At 39.9% G+C, this 25,090-nt stretch overlaps 1 protein-coding gene across 1 annotated transcript; it reads right to left on the reverse strand.

Moving 5' to 3' along the window:
* Positions 1-1,917: 1,917 nt before the first annotated feature.
* Positions 1,918-16,591, reverse strand: LOC106569170 (desmocollin-2). The gene is made up of 16 exons (XM_014140223.2): positions 16,273-16,591; positions 15,857-15,947; positions 15,461-15,660; positions 15,229-15,333; positions 10,973-11,128; positions 10,729-10,873; positions 10,378-10,532; positions 9,553-9,687; positions 9,188-9,373; positions 8,711-8,958; positions 8,297-8,439; positions 4,353-4,577; positions 3,795-4,016; positions 3,425-3,540; positions 2,962-3,306; positions 1,918-2,527 (listed from the first exon to the last, which is right to left on the reverse strand). Exons 1-16 carry the CDS (start codon positions 16,333-16,335, stop codon positions 2,330-2,332), a joined length of 2,733 nt encoding a protein of 910 aa, XP_013995698.1. The 5' UTR covers positions 16,336-16,591; the 3' UTR covers positions 1,918-2,329.
* Between the last annotated feature and the right edge of the window lie 8,499 nt (positions 16,592-25,090).

Raw genomic sequence — 25,090 nt, forward strand, 5'->3', positions numbered from 1 at the left:
AGAAACCACTACTAAAGGACATTAATAATAAGAAGAGACTTGCTTGGGGCAAGAAACACAAGCAATGGACATTAGAGCAGTGGAAATCTGTCCTTTGGTCTGATCCAACCGCTGTGTCTTTGTGAGACACAGCGTAGCTGAATGGATGATCTCCACATGTGTGATTCCCACTGTGAAGCATGGAGGAGGTGTGATGGTGTGGGGTGCTTTGCTGGTGACACTGTCAGTAATTTATTTAGAATTCAAGGCACAGTTTTGGGTCATTGTCCAGCATGGCTACCACAGCATTCTGCAGCGATACGGCATCCTATCTGGTTTGCGCTTAGTGGGACTATCATTTGTTTTTCAACAGGAAAATGACCCAAAACATACCTCCAGGCTGTGTAAGGGCTATTTGACCAAGGAGAGGGATGGAGTGCTGCATCAGTTGACCTGGCCTCCACAATCATCTGACCTCAGACCAATTGAAATGGTTTGGAATGAGTTGGACAGCAGAGTGAAGGAAAAGCAGCCAACAAGTGCTCAGCATATGTGGGAACTCAATCAAGACTGTTGGAAAAGCAATCCTCATGAAGCTGGTTGAGAGATTGCTAAGAGTGTGCAAAGCTGCATCAAGGCGAAAGGGTGGCTACTTTGAAGAATTTGTTTAACACTTTTTTGGTTACTACATGATTCCATATGTGTTATTACATAGTTTTGATGTCTTCACTATTATTCTACAATGTAGAAAATAGTAAAAATAAAGAAAAAACCTTGAATGAGTAGGTGTGTCCAAACTTTTGACTGGTACTGTTATATTTGGCCAATTTTAAATATTTCACATGTATCCAAAACAATTTAATATTTTAACCTTCTTTAACCTTCTACAAATATATTTTAACCTTCTATTCTAAACAGAAGGACCAATAACTTCCTATTCTAAATGGAAGCACCCAGAACTTTCTATTCTAAACAGAAGCACCTTCTATTGTAAACAGAAGTACCCAGAACATTCTATTCTTGTCTAAACACAAGGCTTTTTCTGCCACCAATCAACCATAAGAATAAAATGAATTGGACAGACAATTGAATTGTGTGACAAATTCAACATGGAAGCCCCAATGTAGCCTAATCGACAAGGCAGTTTTACTCTTTGATGGCTAAAAAGTGATGAGAACTGCCATTTACAATCTCACACAAACAGTCTTTTTAAAAAAATGGATTACTGAGAGTAATTTATATGTTAAAGATAATGACTAAAGGATTCCACCCAGATACTATTTGTTTATGTTAAATGTATCAGAATTACAAGACTATAATTCTATAAGGTGTGTGTGTAGGACAAGCTGAGACTAGACAGTATGTTACTATTTAGCAATGTAAGCAGAAGTACAGTTGAGACATTCAAGGAGAAGCGAAACTGTCGACAGACAAGTTGTGACTACTGTGAAACTAATAACAGGAAAAACGTCTCCACACCCAGGGAGGGGAGAAACCGTTAGGCTTGCAGTAGATTATATAACATGTTGCAGGATACAGTAGACTTGTAAATAGCATTGACAGTGTTAGAGAAGAGGAGGGGCATTTATAAAGGGTATGGTATATGGTATGACCAAATGCGAGGTATAAAAGGCTATGTGCTTGTATGATTTTCAGAGCTCTCTGAATAAAGAACCTTTTGCAGAATTCTGGGACTTTGTCTAATTCTTCTATTAACCAGGGCCTTACAACCTCTGGAGAATTGGTCAAAGCTATAGTGATTGTTATTGTCATCACTGGGATTGAAAATTCTCATGACAATTACATACAGTCTGCTTTAGATGGTCACATTCACTCTACTTATTTCATTATCATGTGTTAACTTGTACAGAATGTACAATGGTACAAAATATAGCTAGGACATTAAGTGCAAGGTGTAATTATTCAGGTTATCCAACATTGAAAGACAAATATAGAATTTATTTAGTAATGTTTGTACCCCATTCAGTTCATAGGTAATTAGAAAAATCTCATCTAATCTAACATTCAAGTACTGTTTTTACAGAATCTCATAAACAAACATTTGATTCTACAACACTGAAACTTTTACCACAATTTACAAATGAGAAAAAATCTTATCTTTGGCACTTAAATCACTAAATGTACACTATTTACAATACATAGTACTTTCCAGTGCAAAAAGGCTCTAACCAACAAACAGTTTGAGCAATTCAGTGTGATGACTGACTCAATGTTTTGTATCACCCTTGATAATAATAGCATGCCAACCCAATTCATAATAATTAACAAAAAACAAACATGAGAGAACACTTTCTGTAGTAAAAACAATATTGCAATAGATCTTCCTGGTTCATTTGTTAGTGCAGACCTCAGCTAACACCTTGAACTTTGGCCCCAGTGTGTTCAGGAAGTCCAGGTCTTCCTGGTTGACTTGGTCACTGCAGCAGCCCACCGAGCCAGCTGGAGACCCCACCCCCTCGAAGCCGTACGCGTGGATGATGTCATCGGCGTACCGTCCCTGCTCTTCCGTCCTTAGGTAAGCCAACTTCTGCAAAGAAAAGGTAGACCAGGTAAACATGATACGAGACAGGATGGACTTGGTAGCAGACAAGGTAAAAGGCGAGGTGGAGAGAGGAGAATGCATGTTGTTATTAGTCCATAGGGAGCAGACAAGGACTAGCCTGAAGGGGGGAGGAAGATATTACAGTAGGTGATATTACATCCTTCCACAGAATATTACACTGAAAACAGACAAACCTTTCACCAACCAGACGAGATACATGAAAGCTGACAGAGAAGCCAAGGGTTTAGCCAATAAGTAAGCCAACATTACACATCGGAATTGTCTAGGCTTTCACCAATAGCAAGGACTATATTAAACCTTAGAGAAAAGGCAGAAAATGTGATCCTGACGATATTGTCCATTTACGGTGTTTACTCAGACTAAAGTAAAACACATTGACATTGTTTGAGTTGTTTTACCTGTTGTAGAAACAGCCCGTTGGTTTGCCAGTTGAACTTCATGTTTTTGCCAGTTGAACGTGTGTTGTCAAAAGTCCTATTGCCACTGGTATATTGTCCGCCACCATATTGATCAACACCATATTGTCCACCGCCATTTTGTCCACCGTATTGACTGCCATTGTATTGGTCAGAGAAGCCATTCGGCATATCGGTCACAATGATGCTGCTGCCGGACTGCTGTTGAGTGCCCAGGCCTCCTCCCATCTTATCCAAGTTCTTAGCTCCAGCCCACCCCATGTCAGTCATGGATCCCTTCACTGAACGGTCAATCCCAGACTTTGGAACAATGATGAGATTTGAATCCTAAAGAGGAGACATATAAAATACATATGAATAAAAATGAGGATGTAACACTGAAATCTGCTCTGATTTCATGACCATGAGAAATGTGTTCGTAATACTTTCATTATGACAGCCTTACCACTGCATCCCCTAGGGCCTCAATGTTAGACGTCAGCAGGATACCACCACTGTCTCCCATATCCTCCAGCTCCATTTTCTCATTCTTCGTCACACACACCAATGCACAAAGCATACCTGCGATAAAGAACCAACAAGAAAGTGTGTGAGTGGCACTGCAACAACAAGGCTGTCAGATGGACAAGACGCACAAGTCATTTGTTAAGGAATACAGCTATACTAGCTGATGTCAGCTATTTAAGACTTCATCATTCAATTTCTAATATCTCATCAGTTTTATTCGTTGTCCTATCTTATTATTTGCTTTGACACCAACCTGTCAGGCCTACATAAATAATATGAATGTCCATAATAGCCCAGTGGAGACTCACAGAGTAGAAGTAGCAAAGCCAGACCCAGCAACATGGCCAGGATGCCCCACACCCCCAAAGATGTGGAGTTCTGTTGGGCCAGACACACTCCGTTCCTGCAGCGGCAGATCCGGACCGTCACAGTCTGAGTACTTCCAAAGCCCTGCAGGTCCCCCACCATCAGGGGGACAGTGTATAGGCCAGAGGGGAGCTCCTTAGTTTGCTCCAACATCACTGCAGTGCCTGAGGAGGAAATACACTGTTGTTAGGAACAGGAGTTTGTGTACTAGATTTCCAGGTGAGATTACACTATAAGGACTAAAACTCCTGGCTCTAAAAAAATGTCACTAAAGAATGTCAGTTAACAAGTGCTCTGTTGAGGTTGCATCTCTAGAGAGTATTTCGGCTTTAAAGTTACATTCTTGAATACATGACACTGACTATTCATTATAAGATACAAATTGTACATTTATGGACTTCTTCCCATTAAATAACTGCATCACTTTTTCAATCACATTTGCAAGACATCAATTAATATAGAGATGCAATGGAGTCAGGAGGTAGGAATCATTTTCATACTGTTAAGTGGCTTCACAGCCCATTTGTCATCATGCTTCTCTCCCAGTTTGAAGCTGAAGGGGGCGGAGAAGGGAGCTTGGTCCTTGTCTTCTGCTACCACCAGCACAGAGCCCATCTCTCCCCCATCCTTCCCACACAACACCAGGTCTTTAGAGAGGATGTCTGGGACGTGGTCGTTCATGTCTTCCACTTGAATAATCACCGTCCCTGTACCTGTCTTCTGACCTAGGAGAAAGGAGACATATGTAAGAAACAAGATAACACAATACCTTCTTGCTGATTTTTATTGTGAGAGCTTGAGTGAGTCAGATTTCCAATCTATTCACTATCACACATGGCAATAAACGGGAAAACTTGAAAGTTCAGTTACAGATGGCACACAGTACTGATATTTTCCCAGTCACTCCCTGTTATAAATGCAAAACAGAGATAAGGGCCAGTAGATAGCATATGACCAAAAAAAAACATCATCGTCACATCTGGAATAGAACCGAGTAACACAATGTCATGGACCTCAATGACGTGATCACACCAGGTGTTACAGACTGACTATTATACTCATCATCCTGTCTCTTAAATAACACACAAAGAGTTATTGTGTTGTGTGTGAACATAAAAAAAACATTGACTGGAGTGGAGGGGGTGGTTGAAGCTAACACCAGAATGTGTTATGTATTAGGTAACATCAGCCAAGGCGTAAAGACGACGACAACCTCTCATCCTCTGTGGTGTAATTCAAGTTGTGCAAACGCACTCCCATATCAACATGTCAGTAAAAGGAGACCTTGAGGAGATGGAATAGGGCACAGTGGTGTTGTTAGCTATAATTATGATGCCTTGTCTCTTCCTTGTTTTAGAGTGTTAATACTTGTTACAGTGATAGAAGCAGTGAGAGAAAGCAAATGCAGGATTAGCATGCTATTAGCTGGGAGGATATAACTAGGTTCCTTGTTGCCGGTTGCATAACACATCTTAAGTTATTTTCCCCTTAAATTAAGGGGAAAAGGGTGCCCATCAGGACCCATATGTGCTTCATTAACTATGGATATATACAGTAAACATCATTCAATCTAGTCAAACCGGTTAATAGGCAGGTGGTTAGGAGTGTTGAGCCAGTAGCCGAAAGGTTTCTGGATCAAATCCCCGAGCCGACAAGGTAAAACTCTGTCGTTCTGCCCCTGAGCAAGGCAGTTAACTCCCCTGTTCCCCGGGCGCTGATGATGTGAATTAAGGCAGCTCCCCACACCTCTTTGACTCAGAGGGGTTGTGTTAAATGCAGAAGACATATTTCATCGGAAGATGAAAGATATTCAAAGTTCCATTCTGTGGGCCTAATTCAGATAATGCGTGTCATAATAAGATGCCCAGTGCTTCAAGCCAAGCCTCCTCCACCCTCTCTCGCTCTTCCCACAAAATTTCAGTCACATCACACGCCCTATACTTGTCTGTCCAATGTATGTAAACAACTAGGCTACAGCTTGTCAGCTAGCTGCTCTGCATGCACTATTCTATCTCAAGGCCATCAGACTGTTAAACAGCCATCACTAACATAGAGAGGCTGCTGCCTACATACAGACTCAAATCTCTGGCCACTTTAATAAATGGACTTAAAAAGGTATCACTAGTCACTTTAAATAACACCACTTTAATAATGTTTACATATCCTACATTACTCAACTCATATGTACATACTGTATTCTACACCATCTACTGCATCTTGCCTATGCCGCACGCCATCGCTCATCCATATATTTATATGTACATATTCATCCCTTTACATTTGTGTATAAGGTAGTTGTTGTGAATTTGTTAGATATTACTGCATAGTCGGAACTAGAAGCACAAGCATTTCGCTACACTCGCATTAACATCTGCTAAACATGTGTATGTGACCAATAAAATTTGATTGGTGAAGTAATTTAATGTTGAGCTAAATGTAAAGAAAATATATATTTCAGTGGTTTTAAAAGGAACAATATAAACCATTACTTTTTGAGGGGTTACAACCAGAACAATACTATTGGAAAATAATTTCAGTTCCAACTCCTGCTTTCCTCTGCCCTGGAAGCAGAAAAAACTTCAACCAGCTAGCTAGGTATACATCTAGCTAGCTACTTACATTGCCATCAGAAAGTATTCACACCCCTTGACTTTTTCCACATTTTGTTGTGTTACAGCCTGAAATTGAGATTGTGTGTAATAAGAGTGTTTAACATGATTTTTAAATGACTACCTCATCTCTGTACCCCACACATACAACTATCTGTAAGGTCCCTCAGTCGAGCAGTGCATTTCAAACACAGATTCAACCACAAAGCTGCCTTGCAAAGAAGGGCCCCGATTGGTAGATGGGTAAACATGTAACAAGCAGACATTGAATATCCCTTTGAGCATGGCGAAGTTATTAATTACAGTTTGGATGGTGTATCAATACAGTTGCCGAAGAGGAAGGAAACCGCTCAGGGTTTTCACAATGAGGCTAATGGTGACTTTAAAACAGTTACAGAGTTTAATGGCTGTGATAGGAGAAAACTTAGGATAGATCAACAACAATGTAGTTACTCCACAATACTAACCTAAATTGCAGTGAAAAGACAGCCTGTACAGAATAAAAAAAGATTCCAAACTTACATCCTGACTTAAATCAGCTTGAAAATCTATGGCAAGACTTGAAAATGTCTGTCTAGCAATGACCAACAACTAACTTGACAGAACTTGAAGAATTTTTAAATATTGTACAATCCAGGTGTGCAAAGCTCTTAGAGACTTACCCAGAAAGACTCACAGCTGTAATCGCTGCCAAAGATGATACTAACCTGTACTGACTCATGGGTGTGAATACTTATGTAAATTAGATATTTCATTTTCTATAAATTAGCAATATTTCCAAAACATGTTTTGACTTTGTCTTTATGCGGTATTGTGTGTAGATGGGTGAGCATTTTTTTAAATACATTTTTAAAATCAGTCTAACACAAAATGTGGAATAAGTCAAGGGGTATGAATCATTTCTGAAGGCACTGTAGCCAGCTACGTACTCTGTAAGTAAGCTTGACATGCTAGAAAGTAATAGAAACATGTTTTATTATCTTCTGAATCAATTTGTTTCTCCTGTCTTGAATGTAGTTCTATTTTGCGATCTCTTAAAATAAACGTGATCTCTTAGACAAGACATTCAGCCAGTGATGGTCAACTCCGTGGTAACCAGAGACTTATTCTGCCATACATGCTTTCAAACTACTGTAAAACCAAAGACAGTACAGTATGAAGACAGGCATAAATCGCTTCTCCATTAGAAATCCACGATCACACATGTAGGCGATGTAATGGCAACGTTGGCTATTTAACCTCATGCTCAGAAACACATCGTCGGGTCTAACAGTTGTCTCGCACCGAACTGTGCATGTGCAGGCAGTCAAAGCAAAGGCATTCCTTCCACATAAAGTTGTTTTTGACTCAAATGAAAGCGTGTCAGTTTGCCACTCATGAGGTTGGATTAGTAACATGTTCAACTACTTAAGACATTGGCTGGAATCTAGGTTGTGCCTTTAGATAGAGAAAATTAACAACTAAGGAAGAATTTTTCATTTCACTCATTGACATCTCAAAGCCCAATCTCCGGCCTGGTCTGTTTAGTCTGTTTTGCAAGCGTTCCCGGAAGTCTCGTGATGTTGCGCCTCTGGGTTTAGAAACTCTGGGGTAAAATCCCTTAAGTATGCCCTTACTGAAGGAAAACATTTGAGGGATCTATGCAATTTCTTTAAACAATTCCCTCAGGTAAGGGTAAATCCTTAAAGGAAACACTTAAGATGTTTTATGCTACCAGGCCCAAAGATTTTCAAAGCAATAGATGAGTTAAGATCATCCAAATAGGGGTGCATATCTGACTACACAGAAATGTAATAAAGACACATGCGAGACAATGTGTAACAACATCTACTTACTGGCATCCACAGCTTTCATAGTGATGTTGTAAACACCATCCACTACAAAGTGGGACTCCCTGTCGATTGTGTTGGCGATCTTCAGCTGTCCAGTGCTTTCATCGACATTGACCCATGAAGCCGGGTCTGAGACCTTGTAATACCTGAGAGGGAACAGAGAGAGAGAAGACGGTATTAAAGCATTCATGGGCATCATGGTGCAATTCTGCCATCAAGTGCTGGAGAGAAAAAAACATGTACCTCTATTTTCTATTGAAACACAATCTGACCTTGCTATAACATCATATTATTACTATGACCATTATCAATATGGTTAGACAATATGCCATCTCCTATGGTCATATGGCAAGACTGCACAAACATATCTGCGACCAGGCTAATAAAGTATGACATTGAGGTAAACTAAGATCTTACTTGATGCCAGCGCTGCTCTTGGTCTCTGGGTCAACGGCAGTGTATGTTCCGATCAGGGTGTCGTTTGGAGTATTCTCCTGGACAGTAAAGCGTACGGTGGGGGCAGTGAACTCTGGTCCCTCGTCCACGTTCCCCACTGTGACATCCACAGGGACGGACACCCACTTGGCATTGGTCCCACTCAGCTCAGCCTGGTTACGGGCCAACACCTCCAGCTTTAGGTTCTTAGTCTTCTCGTAGTCTAGAGGCTGGTGACACAGCAAAGACATGGAGTGTCATTTTATTGCATTATTATTGGACTATCAGGCATCAATGACAATGTCATTGTACAAGAGTAAATAAGTATTTTGGTTCAATATTTTGACTGTCTTTATGTTATGGGATAGTTTGCCGAAATTATGTTTGCCTTATTTTATAAATAAATATGAAAGTCAAGATCAGATCAAAAATATAGGTTCATTGTGAGTACCAATTCACCTTTGTTAGGTAAATTAGTCCTTCATTTGTTTTTGGGTCTCTTTCAATCCTGAAGTTCCCATTTTCGTTCCCCTTGGTGATGCTGAACTCAGAGTTCCAGTTTGGTGTGTTCAATAAGTCCTTGTCTTCAATAGGGATTCTGAGGATGAGGCCTTTCTCTTGGTTCTCCATAACACTCACATTATACTGCAAGAGGAAAGCAGCCTGTTCAATTATCTGACTGAGGTATATTGAATATCCATACTCTATAGCAAACAAAATATAGCACATTTTCACCATAACTATTGTTTTGCTGCCAAATCAACTGCAATACAAAAATGTTATTACTGTAAAAGAAATATTCAAGATGATTATTTTTGACTTACAGATGTCTTTGTAAAAGTGGGAGGGTTGTCGTTGATATCTCCCAGCACTATGGTGGCTGTAGCCGTGTTGGATAGACCATTCAGAGCGCCATTCATGTCTCTGATGTCCATTCTCACAAAATACTTATCGGTCACCTGAAAAACAAAATCCCAAAATATACATTTAGTTCAAATATACATTGAGTGCATAAAACATTAGGAACACCTTCCCAATATTGAGTTGCACCTATTTTGCCATCAGAACAGCCTAAATTCGTTGGGGCATGGACTCTACAAGGTGTTGAAAGCTTTCCACAGGGATTCTGGCCCATGTTGACTCCAAAGCTTCCCACATTTGCGTCAAGTCGGCTGGATGTCCTTTGGGTGGTGGACCATTCTTGATACACACGGGAAACTGTTGAAAAATCCAACCTCGTTGCTGTTCTTGACACACTCAAACTGGTGCACCTGGCACCTACTACCATACCCTGTTCAAAGGCACTGAAATCTTTTGTCTTGCTCATTCACCCTCTGAATGACACACACATGCAATCAATGTCTCAATTGTCTCAAGGCTTAAGAATTCTTCTTTAACCTGTCTCCTCCCCTTCATCTACACTGATTGAAGTGGATTTAACAAGTGACATCAACAAGGGATCATAGCTTTCACCTGGATTCCCCTGGTCAGTCTATATCAGGAAAAGAGCAAGTGTTCCTAATGTTCTGTGCACTCAGTGTATATTAAAAAAGGAATAATTCAAACAATGATAGCAGTGGTCACCAATGTGGAACCCTGGAAAACTAAGTGAGATATTTTGAAAGTACGAAGAGGAGACTGACTCTCACCTCTCTGTCAAGAGTGTCTGTTTTGGTGCTGATGACTCCTGTCTCTGGGTTGATGAAGAACAGGTTGGTCTCAGAGAGGAGGGAGTACCTGATCTTAGTGTGGTCTGTACCAGGCTCGTCTTTGTCTGTGGCATTCACCTTCCCCACAATGGTACCTGCAATGGAACACATCACAACACACAGGCTATTAGTACATAGCCACAAGTTCCTGTTTCAAATGAATGTCTGGATGTGTGACAAATGTATCTGTAAATTTACAAATTTGTGAAACGTATGGCACTTTTTCTATGTACTGTATTACAGAGGCTAAAGGCACTCTGGTATTTCTTACTTCAGCTGTATGTTTCTCACCTTTGTTGCTTTGTTCCAGCACAGTAAACTGCAGTTGGCCAGTGAAAGTTGGTGCATTGTCATTCACATCTTCTACATTCACTGTGATGGGTAATGGTAAGTCTGTCTCCTGGTTGGTGTTTCTGTCAAACACTCTGGCTTGAAACTGAAAAAAATAGATGTCATGTTTTATCATCATAGATAATTAATGAATCAATTATTAAATAATAAAGTAATAAAGCAATAATTGTAGTGTACTACTCACTATAAACTGAGGGGTAATCTCGCGGTCGACAGCTTTGTGGACCTTCAGCATCCCAGTTTCCTTTACCACACTAAACACACCCTCAGGGTCCTCTGTCACACCAGGCCCACTGAGGGTGTAGTACACATTGTATGCGACAGAAGAATCAGATGCAACCTAGACCAGAAAACAATCAAATATTATCTGGGGTCAAGCTTCAACAAGCAGTGGGATAATCATATAATTCGGGTTAGAAAATTGTACAGTAATGATATGTTTTTGGTTGGATATGATTCTCAATTTCTTTCTTTGGTTTTTGCAATCTTTATCAAACCATTTGCCATTATTGTTAGTCGTATGGTTTGGCCTCAGACCAGTAAGTGTGAGCAGAGCCTGTTGAGCATCTGGTACATGTCATTGGCTCGGACTAGTGTAAGAGTGGGGGGTTGGGCCTGTCTGCCTGCTCACAGCCTGGGTGTATGTGTGACTTCCATGTTGAGGCCCTTTTTGCGGGAGTGGGGGGTGTGGGGTGGGCAGGAGGGGCATAGGTCTGATCTTCCTACCTCCCATCTCATACACATTGACCGCAGCCCTTCCCACGCCCTGCTGCAGCTCTCCCGAATCGCGTAGCAAACAAGTGCTGTTTAGAATAACTTTTCTCAAAGGTTTCACAGAAAGCACACATGTATTTCAATATCCTCTCCAAAAATCATGATATTATTTGAATAGTGAAAATATTTGTAATACCCATCCCTGGTGTTTACACAGGCAGCCCAATTCTGATATTTTGCCAGTAATTGGTCTTTTGACACAGCCTTAGTAACACTTAGTCAACAATTATAATGCTTTAGAACTTTTAATTGCTAGGCGTGTATGACCATTTCTGTTTTGCAAAATGTAGAGACACAGAAAACCTGAGTCTACACCTTCACTATGGGGAATCACTAAAACAATACAGAAATACAGTATGGAAAAAGAAGGAACAGCACGTCAGAAATCAGCTCAATGTAATTAAAGAATCCATAGACTCTAATTGACAAACAAACAAACCAAAACAAAGGCAAAGTCTTCTCATGCTTTGTTGATTTCAAAAAAGCCTTTGACTCAATTTGGCATGAGGGTCTGATTCCATCTAGACACCGTTGCCCTAGAGCACACAAAAAAAAGACATACCTTGGCCTAAACATCAGCGCCACAGGTAACTTCAACAAAGCTGTGAACGAGCTGAGGGACAAGGCAAGAAGGGCCTTGCCATCAAAACGAACATAAAATTCGACATACCAATTAGGATCTGATTAAAAATACTTGAATCGGTTATAGAACACATTGCCCTTTATGGTTGTGAGGTCTGGGGTCCACTCACCAACCAAGAATTCACAAAATGAGATAAACACCAAATTGAGACTCTGTATGCAGAATTCTGCAAAAATATCCTCTGCAAAAATTTCCTCTGTGTACAACATAAAACACCAAATAATGCATGCAGAGCAGAATTAGGCCGATACCCGCTAATTACCAAAATCCACAAAAGAGACCTTAAATTCTTCAACCACCTAAAAGGAAGCGATTCCCAAACCTTCCATAAATAATCCATCATCTACAGAGAGATGAACCTGGAGAGGAGTCCCTTAAGCAAGCTGGTCCTGGGGATATTTTCACAAACACAAACAGACCCCACAGAGCCCCAGCACAGCAACACAATTTCACCCAACCAAATCATGAGAAAACAAAAAGATAATTACTTGACACATTGGAAAGAATTAACAAAAAAACTAAGCAAACTAGAATATTATTTGGCCCTAAACAGAGAGTACATAGTGGCAGAATACTTGACCACTGTGACTGACCCAAACTTAAGGAAAGCTTTGACTATGTACAGACTCAGTGAGCATAGCCTTGCTTTTGAGAAAGGTTGCCGTAGGCAGACCTGGCTCTCAAGAGAAGACAGGCTATGTGCACACTGCCCACAAAATGAGGTGGAAACTGAGCTGCACTTCCTAAGCACCTGCCAAATGTATGACAATATTAGAGACCCATATTTCGCTCAGATTACACAGATCCACACAGAATTCGAAAACAAACCCAATATTGATGAACTCCCATATCTACTGGGTGAAATACCACAGTGACTCATCACAGCAGCAAGATTTGTGACCTGTTGCCACAAGAAAAGGGCAACCAGTGAAGAACAAACACCATTGAAAATACAACCCATATTTATGTTTATTTATTTTCCCTTTTGTAATTTAACTATTTGCACATTGTTACAACACTGTATATAGTCATAATTTGACATTTTAAATGTCTTTATTATTTTGGAACTTCTGTGAGTGTAATGTTAACTGTTCATTTTTGTTTATTTCACTTTTGTTTATTATCCTCTTCACTTGCTTTGGCAATGTTAACATATGTTTCCTATGCCAATAAAGCCCTTAAATTGAATTGAGAGAAAGTAGCCATACTTTCACAGCTAATTGTGAAATAGACACAAATTACTTATTCGAAATTCGTGACAGGCACACGGAAAAATTTCCAATAAAAAATGTGTCTATTTCACAATAACCTGTGATACTGGGTTGACAAAGGTTATCGATTATACCATCACGTAGTGCCTGTCTTGACTGCATCAAAGCGATGTAAAGAAGCAAGTAGCTAGCAACAGTACCCATGAGTTAGCCAACTAGCAAGGCTAATTGAGGCTATAATTTTGCTGCGCGCTTTGTCCTTGGACTGGTGTAACACGGTTTCTCTGGATCCCCGCAAGGTCGGACTTAAATAAATGTTTGATGTAACAGCAGCATACTGTAAGAAATGTTATTATATCTATACATTACAATTCTACCTGTGATTATACTCCGGGTTGCAATCCGGCTTGCAATCCTTATTAAACAAACTAACCTCTGATCAAAGAAGTTTCCTGTGGTCTCTTGTATAACATAGGGCAGAATTCCCTTACAATACTAATCAGATACCAATTGATTTTTAGAATATTCAACTGTCCTGTATAGGCTACCTGAACCTGCATGACATGAGCCGCCCTCGCGCTCTCTCCCAGCTTTGATAGAAAGTTGTGCATCTATTAATGCCAAATAATAGGCCTACATACAGTCAGTCCACCCTCAGAACACTAGCTTACTATATTGTTTCATTATGCAGTGTACTATCTATAGCTATATACTGTATTTAGCTGCTATTTAGAACTTTAAAAAAAATAGTGTCGACTTGAGGATAAATTCGACCACTATTTAATGTTGAATTTAGTGGGTTTGTCTGGCTAATAACCTACACAAATGGGCTGCAATATTCAAATGAAATTAAATAAAAATAAATCCAACTTGAAAGACTCCCCTGGTGTCATAATATATTTTGATATTGCAACCACATAATTCAATTGCCGGTTCACCAGTATGAACGAAATCACAAACAGATTTTTGTTGTTCAAGCCCTCAAGAACTGTTGTCTGCTAATGGTGATAATCTGTTTGCGTCTGCCAATGTATTGTCTTTCCAGTATCCAGACAACCTGTCCCCAGAGCTTCCTATACAGTAATTGAATCTATCTCCGTAACATGTTGAGGCCGGCAATTAAGTAGAATGAGGGTCAATAAAAGATGTTTCAGAACTGCTATTTTTGAAGCACAATTCCCTTCTGCACAGTTTCTTGTCTACAACAACTCCATTCGGATTAAACAGCCTAGCTGTTGGTTGCTCATTGTAGTCTACTTCTTCTCATTAAGGTTACTTCATTCAGACATTTTAATTCCATTTTGCATTGATTAGAAATATCCCACTTCAAATGGCATGTTATATACTTGTGTGTAGCAATGTCACATGGCTCATTTTATTTAATTCAGACAAAGCATTGTCATTGTTAAAAAAGGCCTATATTATTTTCTTCTAAAAAGTGAATACTCACACAATTAATCCAATACCAACATCCATTGGGATATTACATTAATAGATTAACCGTGCCCACTAATCCTGTGTATACATGTATGTGGTTGGGTGAGTATGGGTGTGTACCATCTGGTGAGGGCGTGGAGCATACATGTACAGAATGTGCCTTAGCCACAAGTGAGAAAGAGTGAGAAATAAAGTGGAACATGGGTAAGGAGAATTGAAAGCACAGGTAGAGGATAATTTGGCTGTCGCCCATGTAGGAGTGTGTTATGACTACATTACATGAAATATGGACAAGGCTTAGGTTTATTGTCCATATTCAAATAGACAGAATGTGCTGAAAGTGATGGAAGTTGTAAATTATGTTAAGGACATTACCAGATCAACTTCCTTTGGAAATGGAGGGTGGTCGTTTTCTATGATGTTGAAGGGCATAGGGCTCCAACGTCTTTTGGAGCGCTTTAGTAGACCATCTTTCAATACCTGAAACATGCGGGGGAAAGTCACAAAAAGTCACGACACTGCAAACATAATATAGTACTTATTTAAAAAGTATGGGACTAGCATCTTCAACATCTTTTACTCTAAGCCAATGTGGAATCCACCTTACTTTTCTAGAGTTCTGGACAAGGTGAACATCCATGTTTTTCTCCTGACCATTGGGGTCCTGATACTGCACTGAGAATGTCCTGCCGTTGGTTGGTACCATAGTGATGTGGACTGTTACTATAGTTCCATCTGCCTGTACTGTGAAGTCCGGGTCACAAGAGGTAAAGTGCAAGGTCTTGGTGTCACAGTTGTCGACATCAACTGAACAATGAGAGAGAAAGAAATGTTATGAACTATACAATTACTAAAAACAACATGAATTATCCAAAGCAAGAGAACGTGATTATGTTTAAGGATGTCAACTGGTTATAAAAAGTTTATGACTATATTGATTGTTTCATTCAGTATCAATTACATACGTTTGACAGGACTGGAGTATTTGTGAATGTTTTGCTACCTTTTGAAATAACATGCCCAACTGGTACTGTCTGAGGTACTGTTGCTTGTATGGAGCCGGGGATAAAGCAGGAGTCCACACATGAGATGATCTGGGGTTAACACATGAGAGTGATATTGTTCATTCTAACAACGTGCATATCATACAATAGCTGTGTTACAAATATCGTACTGCAATTATTTGTATTGTCTATTATTGGAACCAAAAGAATGAGACATTTACATTTTCAAGAACATAGTCTGCATAGGTAAATGTATCAACAAGCCGCACCTTACTGTCTAATATTACAAAACTGCACAAAATAAAAGTTACGTTTGCCAATTCAATTACATTCATAGACTCGAAGGAAGTTGACATATCGAAATCAAATGTGAAAATGACAGAAAATGACAAACTTTCATTTCATATGTACTTACCAAAAAGAAGCATAAATTGACATGTAAGTTCCGTGCCATTTTTGTTACTACCATTCGAAACATCAAGACTATAGTGACGACACCACACGCAGGAACAAGAAGTATAAGTGTTTCTGTCAAGGGCGAGGATTAGAGGGTGGAATATCCTTACACCAATCAAAATAAAGTAACCTAATTGTGTCCGAATGCGTCTTCCATTGCAGGTATCGGAATGACGGTTTCATTTATGAGCTATGCCCATAGTAAGTACAACGCCCGCGATTACTCAATTGGCTACCTCGACGCCGGGACGCATTCCTCGCCTAGTACTCCACCCTCTTTCAGTCTGTGAAAATAACAGTACAGAGGTGTGATTTATGCTTTATTAACATGTGATCAGCTGTTCAAACCTTGTGGTTTGGTGTGAGGCATGCACGCTAAGCAAATGGGTTACTTCGAAAGAAAGCACAGTGAACAAATGTTACCAACAGGGGGAAACATTGTATCGGTAATGGGTTGTTGTCTGAAAACAATGGAATGATCCCTTGGCTTTTTTTCTCAACTATCAACTGTCCCATGCAATGGATTAAAATTGAAATGATTTTTTCAGTTTTTTCTATATCTAAAAAAATTAAAGCATGTAGACAGATACAGCTATTTTGTCATGTTAATTTAATCCTTAGTGCAGTTATCATGCGAAGTATTTTATAACTCCATTCTGTTCCAGGGAAATTAAGATGGGAACATGTCATGTATTTCAAGAGTAAACTCTCTCTTTCTATCATTGCATAATCTCAATGATGATGAATTGAACTGCTGAAAGCCACGATAAATAAACTTGATCCGTGTTCAGGGAATACAGTGCCTTCGAAAATATTCAGGCCCTTTGACTTTATCCACATTTTGTTACGTTACAGCCTTGTTCTAAAATGTATTAAATAAAATAATCCTCAGCAATCTACACACAATACCCAATAATGACAAAGCGAAAACAGGTTTTTAGAATTTTTTACACATTTAAAAATATAAAACTGAAATATTTTATTTTCGTAATTATTCAGACCCTTTGCTATGAGACTCGAAATTGAGCTCAGGTGCATCATGTTTTCATTGATCATCCTTGAGATGTTTCTGCAACTTGATTGGAGTCCACCTGTGGTACATTCAATTGATTGGACACAGGGGCGGAAATCCCGGGGGGGACGGGGGACACGACCCCCCCATCCTGGGAAAATATGATTTGTCCCCCCCAATATATCACTGAAACATAACTATGTAATTTAAATAATATTAATAATACGCAATGAAAGCAATTGTGCTGATTATAGACACTTAATAGCGCGTTTTTAAGTTTCCAAAGATTGCGACCCCCCCGCCCTTTGCCTCACAATGGTTTGATCCACTGCCAGTTCCTTAGCTTGCTACTTAACTGCCGTGAGGTTCATCCAGTCAATCGCGCACACACACTAGCTGAATATGCAGAGCTAGCGCGCAAATATGAACTATTAAGCTAGCTAGTACCTATTCCATTTATGTGGCGTCGTCAAAGATGGAATCAGCATGCAGATGATGTAAGTTAGTGCTTCAAAGTCCCTGTGATAAGGTTAGCGATAAACTGAAGTCCAAACTGAACAGAACTACACTCTCATCTACCATTGTCTTAAATATATTTAATGGTCTCGTTGCAAAAGCTAAATTGTCGCAAGGGAACTTTTATTTATTTATTTTATTTCACCTTTATTTAACCCGGGTAGCAAAGATTATAGCAAACACCACTGAAACTGAATTGGTGCTCGCTAGCTTTGCAAATTCAGCTATTGTTGGAAGCCAGCCAATATGAAACAAACTATTAAAATTACAAAAGGTTGCAGCATATGTTGTGTAAATGGTGAACTCATACAGCTGTCAACTCTTGTCATTTTAATCCGTTTCACATTTGCTAGCTACCTTTTAGATTGAAGCCCATATAGAATGATTGAAGATGATAGAAGCCCATCTCCTACTGTAAATAACCTACACACTGTGTGTGTGTGTAGCCAGCCAGCCAGCCAGGTAGAAAAATGACAGAAAAATAAAAGACAGACATCAGAGTATGTTTCAATACACCAAAACGCATAGTAAGAACCCTAGTAGCCTAATATCTCAAAGACTAGTTGATAAAATGTTCATAAGAAAGAAATGAAATTCTAATGGAAATGTTTCACAATGATGTCATTAGGCAGAGCAGGCAACAGATGGCACACAGACAGCAGAGTTGGGGACAGATATGCAGGGACAGACTGGCAGAGACAGGGAGTCTCAGGTAAGTTTGTTGAGTCTTTGTTTGGCAACATTATGAAAGGTTCTCAATTTTTTTGACTTGTAAAATAGGAACATAATTGGAAAATGCCATGGATACCCCCACTCTCAACTTAAACTGGTGACTGAACTAAGATTTGTTAAAGGCAATGGTATTGCTGTTGTGATTAGTTGTGTAGTTTTGGGTACCGGTAGTTAGGAGTACGGCAAACACCTTATTTCTTTGGTTCCTCAATATACATTTACCATATTACAATGTAGGCTATGTGTTACAGCACTACTTTTGGTGTCCCCCTCAGGAATTGCTCTTGAGAAAATTTCATGTAATTGTCCCCTCCAAAGTGGATATCAGATTTTCGCCCCTGATTGGACATGATTTGGAAAGGCACAGTGTAATTAGTGCGCTGAGAGTCGGGAAGCAAGTACAGGGAGTGAGTGAGTGTTTTAATTAATAAATAAACAAAACAACAAACAAACAACGCACTGACATGAAAACAGAGTCAATAACACCTGAGGAAAGAACCAAGGGGAGTGACAGATATCGGGAAGATAATCAAGGAGGTGATGGAGTCCAGGTGAGTGTCATGAGGTGCTGGTGCGCTTGACGATGGTGACATGTGTGCGGGATAATCAGCAGCCTGATGACCTATAGGCCGGAGAGGCACACCCACAGTCTATATAAGGTCCCACAGTTGACAGTGCATGTCAGAGCAAAAACCAAGCCATGAGGTCAAAGGAATTGTCCATAGAGCCCTGAAACAGGATTGTGTCGAGTCACAGATCTGGGGAAGGGTACCAAAACATTTCTGCAGGCCTTTATAGTAGAGTTGCCAGACGGAAGTCACTCCTCAATAAAAGGCACATGACAGCCCACTTGGAGTTTGCCAAAAAGCACCTAAAGACTCTCAGACCATGAGAAACAAGATTCTCTGTCTGATGAAACCAAGATTTAACTCTTTGGCCAAGCGTCACATCTGGAGGAAACCTGGCACCATCCTTATGGTGAAGCATTCTTTAGAAAAAATTTGAAACATTTTCTAAAGAACAGTTTTTGCTTTGTCGCTATGAGGTATTGTGTGTAGATTGATGAGGGGGGGGAAAGATTTTATCAATTTTAGAATAAGTCTGTAACGTAACAAAATGTGGAAGGAGTCTGAATACTTTCCGAATGCACTGTATTCTGTGTCATTATTATGAATAGTAGGACATTTGAGTGAGCCAAGTGCAATATATTGATGGTTCCTGAACTTTTATTTTGCACTCGGACGGACCGGCAAGGCCTTTCAAATATTCTGTTAGGCCCATTTAAAACCTTTCCTGATCATGTAACGGAAAGTACATCAACTCTCTGCCCCTCTTTCTGCATGCAGTTTATTCAAGCATGGTGATTAAGAGAGCATTATGGGCTCCTCCCTAACCCCACAGGAATGTGTATTGGATAGGGCCTGAAGTGGGGGAAGCTGGGTTCTGTGTTCAGACCGTTGAGCTCATGCTATCACTATAAACTGCTGATAAGACTGGAGCATTCTGAGTCAGGAGTGAGTTCAGTACAGAGAGCGAGAGAGAGATTATGGTAAACCTAATTGCCTCTATTACATTTTCACTAACATTGTAGAGCAGATATCAGATGTTTGAATTTCCCAGTGATGGGGCAACATTAGAGCATCACATTCCATTGGGCATTGTTGTTCTTGGTTTGTTTAATATTAGACTGCATTCAGAATCCACACAAAGAATCAGAACAGGAGAAGAACAGACAACGAGCACACTTGCAGTGAACATTGGGTCATGGGTGTAGACATAATGAGAGGCCTTCAGGGAGAATATAACACCATAATGCAAACCAGATACACACACACGTACACACACACACACTGCAAATGCCCCTAAAACAATGTCATCTCCAATCTCTCTCTTCTGTCAGTCTCCAAGTGAAAGTGATGCACTTTTATAGGGGCTAGTCCAGCAATGCTGTTTGTGCAAAGCATAAAGAATTATTCACTGTGTGCAGACGTTAATATCAGTAAAGACAACAACAAAGCAACCTCATCCTCACAAATCAAATCAAATTGTATTTGTCACATGCGCTGAATACAACTGGTGTACACTTAACCGTGAAATGCTTGCTTATGAGCCCTTCCCAACGATGCAGTTAAAACATTTGAATAAAACTTAAAATAGTAACACAAGAGGAATAAAGTACACAAGAATGCAGCTATACAGGGAGTACCAGATCAATGTGGAGCTATATACAGGGAGTACCAGTACCAGATCAATGTGGAGCTATATACAGGGAGTACCAGTACCAGATCAATGTGGAGCTATATACAGGGAGTACCAGTACCAGATCAATGTGGAGCTATATACAGGGAGTACCAGTACCAGATCAATGTGGAGCTATATACAGGGAGTACCAGTACCAGATCAATGTGGAGCTATATACAGGGAGTACCAGATCAATGTGGAGCTATATACAGGGAGTACCAGTACCAGATCAATGTGGAGCTATATACAGGGAGTACCAGTACCAGATTAATGTGGAGCTATATACAGGGAGTACCAGTACCAGATCAATGTGGAGCTATATACAGGGAGTACCAATACCAGATCAATGTGCAGGGGTATGAGGTATTTGAGGTAGATATGTACATGAAGGCAGGGTAAAGTGACTAGGCATCAGGATAGATAATAACAAGAATAAAATAAAGAACAGAATAGCAGCAGCATATGATGAGTGTAAAATGGTGTGTTTGTGTTGTGTCAGTATGCGTGTGTGTATCTGTGTTTGTGTTGTCGGTATGTGTAGGTAGTGTATGTGAATGTGTGGGGGTTTTGTGTGAGAGTGTCAGTGTAGTATGTGTGTGCATACAGTATAGTGTGTGTAAAGACAACAACAACATCAGTAAAGACAACAACAAAGCAACCATATATATATATATATATATATATATGAATGAATTAAAAAAGTTGTGTCAAATCGCCAATTGGCAACCCATCACTTATGGGATTAATTGACACATAAACAAACATTACAATAATTCACTATGGTAATTAAATGCTAATTCTTCATCCGGTGTTCTCTGCATTGCACATTGCATAAAGAGTGAGAAAATATAAGGTAAAAATCAATACATAATAGTAATTAAGGTTATCCAAACAATAATAATATCCCTAGAGCAGTAAAATAATATACATACAAACAAACGTACAGACTGTATACATAACATAACATAACATATACAGATAAATAAATACAGAAAAAAAGAAACCGAAGGCATTTGAACCCAGTCTGTCACAAAGAGAAGATTCATATGGGAGACAAGCCTATACACAATCTATATGCACACGTGCCATTTACCACATAGAAGCTAAATATTTGTACAATTTAATTATAGGTAGTCTTTTATTCCATGCTTTCTCAAAATATTCTGCAAACGGAAATACACAGTGGATATATATATATATATATATATATATATATTGTCACGCCCTGACCTAAGAGAGCCGTTTTTCTCTGTTTAGTTAGGTCAGGGTGTGATATGGGGTGGGCATTCTGTGTTGTGTTTCTATGTTTTGGCCGGGTATGGTTTCCAATCAGAGGCAGCTGTCTATCGTTGTCTCTGATTGGGAGCCATACTTAGGCAGCCTTTTTCCACCTGGTTTGTGTGGGTAGTTGTTTTCCGTTTCGTGTATGTCACCTGATAGAACAGTTGGCTGTCGTTTTGTTTCTTTGTCAAAGTGTTTCATTTTCATTAAATATAATTATGAGCACTCAACACGCTGCGCCTTGGTCCCCTCTATACGGCGCCTGTTACATATATATACATGTACTGTATATAGTCCAGGTACCCAATAATTAGCTCAGTGGCATAGCCAGAAACTTGTTGGTGGGTGGGCCTGCAGAAATGTGCCATGGGGCAAAGAGAAAAATGTGCAGTTTTGTAGCGAATCTCATGCTATTATACACATTTTGCCGTGAGGCTGACAGACAATTTAGCAAAATATAGGTGTGTTGACTGTGATAAGGGCATTGGATTATGCACTGTCTTGTTCGCTAAATGAGCCAAATGAAATAGGCAGTGGCATGGTGCATATAGCCATAGAAGCAAAGTGACATTATGCTTCAATTCAGTCATATCATTGGCTTATTGGGGGTGTGGCTTTCAGTTAGTTCTTATTGGCCAACCATCTTGTGAGATGGAATGTCATTCCAGTTCATCTATTCTGTTATATTTAATAACATCTGAATAACCCAAAGCGGGGCGGTAGGGTAGCCTAGTGGTTAGAGCGTTGGGCTAATAACCGCAAGGTTGCAAGTTCAAATCCCTGAGCTAACAAGGTACAAATCTGTCGTTCTGCCCCTGAACAAGGCAGTTAACCCACTGATCCTAGGCTGTCATTGAAAATAAGAATTTGTTCTTAACTGACTTGCCTAGTAAAATAAAAAGCACTGCTTGCTATGAATTATATCGGATGGTGTTTGCATGATTAGGTAAAAAGACAATTAATGTTATCTTTGGAACACTGACAAGTAAAGAGCATAAAAAGAAACGCTCCTGAATGAACTATTTAGTAGTCCTATGGCTTGGGTGTAGAAGCTTTATCAGAGCCTGTTGGTCCGAGAGCTGGTGCTCCGGTACCGGGTGCCGGACGGTAGCAGAGTGAACAGTCTATGACTTGGGTGGCTGGAGTCTTTGGCAATTTTTCAGGCCTTCCTCTGATACCGCCTTATATAGAGGTCCTGGATGGCAGGGAGCTCGGCCCCAGTGATTAACAATAGCAATCTCTTCTTTCTCCTACACTAGTCAACTATTTACTGATGAAGTCATTTAGAGCTTACTGTTTTTTTCAAGTGTACTGTGATCCTGTGGCCACCGTTTCTTAGTAAAGTATTATGCTTATCCTTAACCACTGATTCCTCGACTGGTCCCTTCTCTGTACCTGGGTCCAACCTCACCACGTCACAGGAACTCCTTCAAGACTGTTGGAAAAGTATTCCAGCTGAAGTGGATTGCGAGAAGTCCAAGAGTGTGCAAAGTTGTCATCAAGGAAAAGGGTGGCTACTTTGAAGAATCTCAAATATCAAATATATTTTTGATTTGTTTAACACTTTTTTGGTTACAACATGATTCCATATGTGATATTTCATAGTTTTGATGTCTTCACTATTATTCTACAGTGTAGAGAATAGTAAAAAATAAAGAAAAACTCTTGAATGAGTAGGTGTGTCCAAACTTTTGACTGGTAATGTACATACTAGTTGACACCTGCAAGAGTTAACACAACCACAATACACCGCCCTCCAGCACTGCACAAGCCTGTAGTGATGGTGAATCATTTTACCTTGAAATTCACAAGGGGTTATAAGTGATGTTAGCTATTGTCAAACAAAATATATCACAATATATATTCATATATCTTACCTGTGACAGTAATTTCCTGTGGGAGTGTTCTTTTTAAGTAGAAAACACCCATCCTTAACCAGGTCTGGAAGACGAACGTGTGCATGAAGAACATAACGTGAGAAAGTTAAGGTAGGGTTATCCTTCATACTGGACAATTTTGGAGACTTTCTCATTCACAGAAAACTGTCCCTTTAATTACACAGTCAATTTTACAAACATGACCCAATAGAACAGGTCTTATCATTTAAAGCAGTTACGTTTATGGGCATAGCCAAATCACAAATTGGGTTCATATTTTTTCTCCTAATGATTTACGAGTCTTAGTTTTATTTGCCCTGAATATTTCAAATATTTAGTTGTGGTTATCGCCTAGATTTATGATTTATGTGTTCTTCCAACATCAAGCCACATCATTTCTATGTACCTGTATATCTTATCAACTGTTGGGAATTCTTTCTACCGTCTATTGATGCTCTTAGTTGAATGTAAACACAAAACAATACCTCAGGTCTTTGCAACTTCAGTAGAACTGTTGTTGACAGATGAGGGCGTGGCTCTGTGAATCCAAGATAAATAATATTTTCTCACACGCACACTGCACCCTTCACCGTTGCCTCCCTCAGCCACCCACATCTCGCCCTCCTTCTACCCCCCCCACCTCTCCCACTCCTTTCCTAAACCACCATTATCCCTCACCCCACCCACCCACCCACCCCTCTCCCTCCCTCACCCACCCAACCACCCTCTCCCCTTTCCAGCCCAAGCTGGGTTGAAGCCAGTGAGTGAGAGGGAGGGGCAGTGCCATTATGTGTGAGGATGATTCATTGTCTGTGTGAGAGAAGTTGCATTAGAAGTCGAGAAAACGTAGACACTATTCATAATGATGATTACGTCAAAGACAGAAGAGCTAACAAACTACTGCACTGTCAGTATCAGGATTTTTAAGTCGAAGGACTTTGGTCTGTGGCCTTTCTACAACTAATTTCAGTCTTTATTGTTGTACAGTAAATTAAAGCCTGATATAGAGGTCCTGGATGGCAGGGAGCTCGGCCCCAGTGATGAACAATTAAGTCTGTTGTTGAATTTCTGTGTTGCTACACAAACACTATCTCTTCTTTCTCCCACACTAGTCATCC

Source organism: Salmo salar, chromosome ssa14 (genome assembly GCF_905237065.1).
Source record: "Salmo salar chromosome ssa14, Ssal_v3.1, whole genome shotgun sequence".
NCBI classification, from domain to species: domain Eukaryota; kingdom Metazoa; phylum Chordata; class Actinopteri; order Salmoniformes; family Salmonidae; genus Salmo; species Salmo salar.